Raw genomic sequence first — 8,476 nt, 5'->3', positions numbered from 1 at the left:
TCACCGCTCACCCAAACACATCTCTCTGTTTTTACTAAAACTACAACATGACGTCACTGAGCGCGGTGGTAAGAGACTCACCGCTCACCCAAACACATCTCTCTGTTTTTACCAAAACTACAACATGACGTCACTGAGCCGCGGTGGTAAGAGACTCACCGCTCACCCAAACACATCTCTCTGTTTTTACCAAAACTACAACATGACGTCACTGAGCCGCGGTGGTAAGAGACTCACTGCTCACCCAAACACATCTCTCTGTTTTTACCAAAACTACAACATGACGTCACTGAGCCGCGGTGGTAATGATTTTCATAAAGTAAACCTACATGAAAAGAGAAAGGCTGGAAACTGGAGAGAGAGAGAGAGAGAGAGAGAGAGAGAGAGAGAGAGAGAGAGAGAGAGAGAGAGAGAGAGAGAGAGAGAGATATACCGAGCCCATGTTCTTTCTTTCTTTAACAGAGTGAAAAAATAAACAGAATAAGGAGAATCAAAGTGGAGGAGTGGAAACAACAACAACAACAACAACAACAACAACAACAACACAGCAAACCAAAGCCAGATAAGATGTTAGAATGGAACGATATCTACCAGACAATGGAGTTTGTTTACCATGAAGAATCCACCGGATGATTGCTTTGTGTAAGGAATGAACACAGTGAGGATGGAGTTAATAAATGATAATGAACACAGTGAGGATGGAGTTAATAAATGATAATGAACACAGTGAGGATGGAGTTAATAAATGATAATGAACACAGTGAGGATGGAGTTAATAAATGATAATGAACACAGTGAGGATGGAGTTAATACATTATAATGAACACAGTGAGGATGGAGTTAATCAATGATAATGAACACAGTGAGGATGGAGTTAATCAATGATAATGAACACAGTGAGGATGGAGTTAATAAATGATAATGAACACAGTGAGGATGGAGTTAATAAATGATAATGAACACAGTGAGGATGGAGTTAATAAATGATAATGAACACAGTGAGGAAGGAGTTAATAAATGATAATGAACACAGTGAGGATGGAGTTAATACATTATAATGAACACAGTGAGGATGGAGTTAATAAATGATAATGAACACAGTGAGGATGGAGTTAATACATGATAATGAACACAGTGAGGATGGAGTTAATACATTATAATGAACACAGTGAGGATGGAGTTAATAAATGATAATGAACACAGTGAGGATGGAGTTAATACATTATAAAGCAAACACAATAAAACAAACAACAACAACAACGTAAACATCCGTTAGGAGATATGGACGGTTCACAGGATGATGTTTGTTAGCTTCTCTTAACCCGTTCTGGGCAGGAACCCCTTTTGGTGTTTTAAAGTATTATGTTAGACTTTAGCTATTGAAAAATAGCAGATCTACAATACATATACATATACAGATCTAGCGCGGCACTATGAGCTATCTGCTATTTTTTGAAAAATCGTGAAAATGTGCTTCAAATCTTTGAATATATATTCTTTCAGAGCGAACGTTTTTAACTCAAATCTTTGCTTCTGGTGGGGTTCCTGGAACTACATATTTTCAGATGGGGGTCGGCGGCCGATTGAAGATACTTTTTGGGTTCCTTGACATGAAATATTGAGCAGCACTGACACAGAAACATAGAAACTTTCAGGATTTAGAATTACATTTCGATGTCAGGCCTAAATGGGTTTAATGGATCCCTGGCTAATAAGACCAATATGCCTTAAAACATTATACCTGTCCTCTATAACTACAATAAATTAAAACATTATACCTGTCCTCTATAACTACAATAAATTAAAACATTATACCTGTCCTCTATAACTACAATAAATTAAAACATTATACCTGTCCTCTATAACTACAATAAATTAAAACATTATACCTGTCCTCTATAACTACAATAAATTAAAACATTATACCTGTCCTCTATAACTACAATAAATTAAAACATTATACCTGTCCTCTATAACTACAATAAATTAAAACATTATACCTGTCCTCTATAACTACAATAAATTAAAACATTATACCTGTCCTCTATAACTACAATAAATTAAAACATTATACCTGTCCTCTATAACTACAATAAATTAAAACATTATACCTGTCCTCTATAACTACAATAAATTAAAACATTATACCTGTCCTCTATAACTACAATAAATTAAAACATTATACCTGTCCTCTATAACTACAATAAATTAAAACATTATACCTGTCCTCTATAACTACAATAAATTAAAACATTATACCTGTCCTCTATAACTACAATAAATTAAAACATTATACCTGTCCTCTATAACTACAATAAATTAAAACATTATACCTGTCCTCTATAACTACAATAAATTAAAACATTATACCTGTCCTCTATAACTACAATAAATTAAAACATTATACCTGTCCTCTATAACTACAATAAATAAAAACATTATACCTGTCCTCTATAACTACAATACATTAAAACATTATACGTGTCCTCTATAACTACAATAGATTAAAACATTATACCTGCCCTCTATATCTACAATAAATACCTGCCCTCTATAACTACAATAAATTAAAACATTATACCTGCCCTCTATAACTACAATAAATACCTGCCCTCTATAACTACAATACATTAAAACATTATACCTGTCCTCTATAACTACAATAAATTAAAACATTATACCTGCCCTCTATAACTACAATAAATTAAAACAGTATACCTGCCCTCTATAACTACAATAAATTAAAACATTATACCTGTCCTCTATAACTACAATAAATTCAAACATTATACCTGCCCTCTATAACTACAATAAATTAAAACATTATACCTGCCCTCTATAACTACAATAAATTAAAACATTATACCTATATCTCACCTGTCGGCGGTTGTGTGTGTGTGTGTGTGTGTGTGCTTGACCCTTGACCTCTCACCTGACGGAGGTTGTGTGTGTGTGTGTGTGTGTGTGTGTGTGTGTGTGTGCGCTTGACCCTTGACCTCTCACCTGGCGGAGGTTGTGTGTGTGTGTGTGCTTGACCCTTGACCTCTCACCTGGCGGAGGTTGTGTGTGTGTGTGTGCTTGACCCTTGACCTCTCACCTGGCAGAGGTTGTGTGTGTGTGTGTGTGTGTGTGTGTGTGCTTGACCCTTGACCTCTCACCTGGCGGAGGTTGTGTGTGTGTGTGTGTGTGTGTGTGTGTGTGTGTGCTTGACCCTTGACCTCTCACCTGGCAGAGGTTGTGTGTGTGTGTGTGTGTGTGCTTGACCCTTGACCTCTCACCTGGCGGAGGTTGCGTGTGACCTTCACGTCGTGCCACATGTTGTCGTTGAACTTCCCGTTGACCGGCTCCACGATGGCCTCGAAGGCCCCGGAGCCCAGGTTTATGACCAGGCTCACCGCCCCGTCCTTGAGGGCCAGGTTCACGTAGTCTGCGGACTTCCCCGTGTGGAGGATGAGGCCGTTCCGCTGCCACGTCTTGAAGGACAGCGTGATCTCATCACTGCTGCTCTGGATGGGGTTCTGGGAGAGGTCGTAGCAGAAGTACTCTGAGCCCCGAAAGGTAGCCACGTTCTCCTCTCTGGCTGTGGGACGACATGAGGAGAGAGAGACCAGGTTAATGTTGGGGTTAGGGTTAGGGTTAGGGGAGTAGGTTAGGGTTAGGGGAGTAGGTTAGGGTTAGGGGTCTAGGTTAGGGGTCTGAGCAGGGCTGGACTGGGACAAAAATTCAGCCCGGTCATTTTCGCGCAAATTTGGCCCAGACCAACCCGCCACAACCAGCGTGCAGATAGCAGAAACTATACGGCCCGCTCCGTCGACACACACACACACACGCACACACACACACGCACACGCACACACACACACACACACACACACACACACACACACACACACACAGAGACAACTACACAACCCTCTGTTGCTCTCATCACAAGAATGATGCTGCGGGCTTCGGTCCAGTCGCTAGTCGCGGTAGATCATAGGTAGGTCCCGTTGTTGTCGATCGCCTCGGGAGTGTTTTGGCTACATCTAGCTACTTCAGCTACATCTAGCTACTTCAGCTACATCAAGCTACTTCAGCTACATCTAGCTACTTCAGCTACATCTAGCTACTTCAGCTACAGCTACATCTAGCTACTTCAGCTACATCTAGCTACTTCAGCTACATCTAGCTACTTCAGCTACATCTAGCTACTTCAGCTACATCTAGCTACTTCAGCTACATCTAGCTACTTGTGCCTGGTGCGTCTGCTAAAAGTGCTCCGCTGCTATAAACCGCTGGGCTCTGATTTAATGGGTTAAATAACCCTGGACGATTAGAACATTAAACATGGCGAAAGGGCCTTTCTGTGTGGAGTTTGCATGTTCTCCCCCTAGGGTAGATACCCTCACATGTTCTCCCCCTAGGGTAGATACCCTCACATGTTCTCCCCCTAGGGTAGATACCCTCACATGTTCTCCCCCTAGGGTAGATACCCTCACATGTTCTCCCCCTAGGGTAGATACCCTCACATGTTCTCCCCCTAGGGTAGATACCCTCACATGTTCTCCCCCTAGGGTAGATACCCTCACATGTTCTCCCCCTAGGGTAGATACCCTCACATGTTCTCCCCCTAGGGTAGATACCCTCACATGTTCTCCCCCTAGGGTAGATACCCTCACATGTTCTCCCCCTAGGGTAGGTACCCTCACATGTTCTCCCCGTGTCCCCTGGGGTAGGTACCCTCACATGTTCTCCCCCTAGGTTAGATACCCTCACATGTTCTCCCCCTAGGGTAGATACCCTCACATGTTCTCCCCCTAGGGTAGATACCCTCACATGTTCTCCCCCTAGGGTAGGTACCCTCACATGTTCTCCCCGTGTCCCCTGGGGTAGGTACCCTCACATGTTCTCCCCGTGTCCCATGGGGTAGGTACCCTCACATGTTCTCCCCCTAGGGTAGGTACCCTCACATGTTCTCCCCCTGGGGTAGATACCCTCACATGTTCTCCCCGTGTCCCCCTAGGGTAGGTACCCTCACATGTTCTCCCCCTAGGGTAGATACCCTCACATGTTCTCCCCCTAGGGTAGGTACCCTCACATGTTATCCCCCTAGGGTAGATACCCTCACATGTTCTCCCCCTAGGGTAGATACCCTCACATGTTCTCCCCCTAGGGTAGGTACCCTCACATGTTCTCCCCCTAGGGTAGGTACCCTCACATGTTCTCCCCCTAGGGTAGATACCCTCACATGTTCTCCCCCTAGGGTAGGTACCCTCACATGTTCTCCCCCTAGGGTAGATACCCTCACATGTTCTCCCCCTAGGGTAGATACCCTCACATGTTCTCCCCCTAGGGTAGGTACCCTCACATGTTCTCCCCCTAGGGTAGGTACCCTCACATGTTCTCCCCCTAGGGTAGATACCCTCACATGTTCTCCCCCTAGGGTAGGTACCCTCACATGTTCTCCCCGTGTTCCCCTAGGGTAGGTACCCTCACATGTTCTCCCCCTAGGGTAGATACCCTCACATGTTCTCCCCCTAGGGTAGATACCCTCACATGTTCTCCCCCTAGGGTAGATACCCTCACATGTTCTCCCCCTAGGGTAGGTACCCTCACATGTTCTCCCCGTGTCCCCTAGGGTAGGTACCCTCACATGTTCTCCCCCTAGGGTAGGTACCCTCACATGTTCTCCCCGTGTCCCCTAGGGTAGATACCCTCACATGTTCTCCCCGTGTCCCCTAGGGTAGGTACCCTCACATGTTCTCCCCCTAGGGTAGATACCCTCACATGTTCTCCCCCTAGGGTAGATACCCTCACATGTTCTCCCCCTAGGGTAGATACCCTCACATGTTCTCCCCCTAGGGTAGGTACCCTCACATGTTCTCCCCCTAGGGTAGATACCCTCACATGTTCTCCCCCTAGGGTAGATACCCTCACATGTTCTCCCCCTAGGGTAGATACCCTCACATGTTCTCCCCCTAGGGTAGATACCCTCACATGTTCTCCCCGTGTCCCCTAGGGTAGGTACCCTCACATGTTCTCCCCCTCGGGTAGGTACCCTCACATGTTCTCCCCGTGTCCCCTAGGGTAGATACCCTCACATGTTCTCCCCGTGTCCCCTAGGGTAGGTACCCTCACATGTTCTCCCCCTAGGGTAGGTACCCTCACATGTTCTCCCCGTGTCCCCTAGGGTAGATACCCTCACATGTTCTCCCTGTGTTCCCTAGGGTAGGTACCCTCACATGTTCTCCCCGTGTCCCCTAGGGTAGATACCCTCACATGTTCTCCCTGTGTTCCCTAGGGTAGGTACCCTCACATGTTCTCCCCCTAGGGTAGATACCCTCACATGTTCTCCCCCTAGGGTAGATACCCTCACATGTTCTCCCCGTGTCCCCTAGGGTAGATACCCTCACATGTTCTCCCTGTGTTCCCTAGGGTAGGTACCCTCACATGTTCTCCCCCTAGGGTAGATACCCTCACATGTTCTCCCCCTAGGGTAGATACCCTCACATGTTCTCCCCCTAGGGTAGGTACCCTCACATGTTCTCCCCCTAGGGTAGATACCCTCACATGTTCTCCCCCTAGGGTAGATACCCTCACATGTTCTCCCCCTAGGGTAGGTACCCTCACATGTTCTCCCCCTAGGGTAGGTACCCTCACATGTTCTCCCCCTAGGGTAGGTACCCTCACATGTTCTCCCCCTAGGGTAGGTACCCTCACATGTTCTCCCCCTAGGGTAGGTACCCTCACATGTTCTCCCCCTAGGGTAGGTACCCTCACATGTTCTCCCCCTAGGGTAGGTACCCTCACATGTTCTCCCCCTAGGGTAGGTACCCTCACATGTTCTCCCCCTAGGGTAGGTACCCTCACATGTTCTCCCCCTAGGGTAGGTACCCTCACATGTTCTCCCCGTGTTCCCTAGGGTAGATACCCTCACATGTTCTCCCCCTAGGGTAGGTACCCTCACATGTTCTCCCCCTCGGGTAGATACCCTCACATGTTCTCCCCCTAGGGTAGATACCCTCACATGTTCTCCCCCTAGGGTAGGTACCCTCACATGTTCTCCCCGTGTCCCCTAGGGTAGGTACCCTCACATGTTCTCCCCCTAGGGTAGGTACCCTCACATGTTCTCCCCCTAGGGTAGATACCCTCACATGTTCTCCCCCTAGGGTAGATACCCTCACATGTTCTCCCCGTGTCCCCTAGGGTAGGTACCCTCACATGTTCTCCCCCTAGGGTAGATACCCTCACATGTTCTCCCCCTAGGGTAGATACCCTCACATGTTCTCCCCGTGTCCCCTAGGGTAGGTACCCTCACATGTTCTCCCCCTAGGGTAGATACCCTCACATGTTCTCCCCCTAGGGTAGATACCCTCACATGTTCTCCCCGTGTCCCCTAGGGTAGGTACCCTCACATGTTCTCCCCCTAGGGTAGATACCCTCACATGTTCTCCCCCTAGGGTAGATACCCTCACATGTTCTCCCCGTGTCCCCTAGGGTAGGTACCCTCACATGTTCTCCCCCTAGGGTAGATACCCTCACATGTTCTCCCCGTGTCCCCTAGGGTAGATACCCTCACATGTTCTCCCCCTAGGGTAGATACCCTCACATGTTCTCCCTGTGTCCCCCTAGGGTAGATACCCTCACATGTTCTCCCTGTGTCCCCCTAGGGTAGGTACCCTCACATGTTCTCCCCGTGTCCCCTAGGGTAGGTACCCTCACATGTTCTCCCCGTGTCCCCCTAGGGTAGGTACCCTCACATGTTCTCCCCCTAGGGTAGATACCCTCACATGTTCTCCCCGTGTCCCCCTAGGGTAGGTACCCTCACATGTTCTCCCCGTGTCCCCTAGGGTAGGTACCCTCACATGTTCTCCCCGTGTCCCCTCGGGTAGGTACCCTCACATGTTCTCCCCCTAGGGTAGGTACCCTCACATGTTCTCCCCCTAGGGTAGGTACCCTCACATGTTCTCCCCCTAGGGTAGGTACCCTCACATGTTCTCCCCGTGTCCCCTAGGGTAGGTACCCTCACATGTTCTCCCCGTGTCCCCCTAGGGTAGATACCCTCACATGTTCTCCCTGTGTTCCCTAGGGTAGGTACCCTCACATGTTCTCCCCGTGTCCCCTAGGGTAGGTACCCTCACATGTTCTCCCCGTGTCCCCCTAGGGTAGATACCCTCACATGTTCTCCCCGTGTCCCCTAGGGTAGGTACCCTCACATGTTCTCCCCATGTCCCCTAGGGTAGGTACCCTCACATGTTCTCCCCGTGTCCCCCTAGGGTAGGTACCCTCACATGTTCTCCCCGTGTCCCCTAGGGTAGGTACCCTCACATGTTCTCCCCGTGTCCCCCTAGGGTAGGTACCCTCACATGTTCTCCCCGTGTCCGCTAGGGTAGGTACCCTCACATGTTCTCCCCGTGTCCCCTAGGGTAGATACCCTCACATGTTCTCCCCGTGTCCCCTAGGGCAGGTACCCTCACCAAAAACATGCAGTAAT

General features: G+C 47.9%; 1 protein-coding gene across 1 annotated transcript; it reads right to left on the bottom strand.

Annotated features, from left to right (window-relative positions):
* Positions 1 to 591: 591 nt before the first annotated feature.
* Positions 592 to 3,580, bottom strand: LOC306919143 (neurexin-1-like; the record flags this gene model as incomplete). Its single annotated transcript, XM_079531974.1, has 2 exons — positions 592 to 636; positions 3,279 to 3,580. Coding segments are annotated over 2 exons (347 nt in total), but the record flags the coding sequence as incomplete, so codon positions are not given.
* Between the last annotated feature and the right edge of the window lie 4,896 nt (positions 3,581 to 8,476).

Source organism: Electrona antarctica (genome assembly GCF_951216825.1).
Source record: "Electrona antarctica genome assembly, contig: scaffold_1768, whole genome shotgun sequence".
NCBI lineage: Eukaryota > Metazoa > Chordata > Actinopteri > Myctophiformes > Myctophidae > Electrona > Electrona antarctica.
The sequence above is the reverse complement of the archived record's forward strand: the minus strand, read 5'-3'. Positions and strand labels throughout refer to the sequence as shown.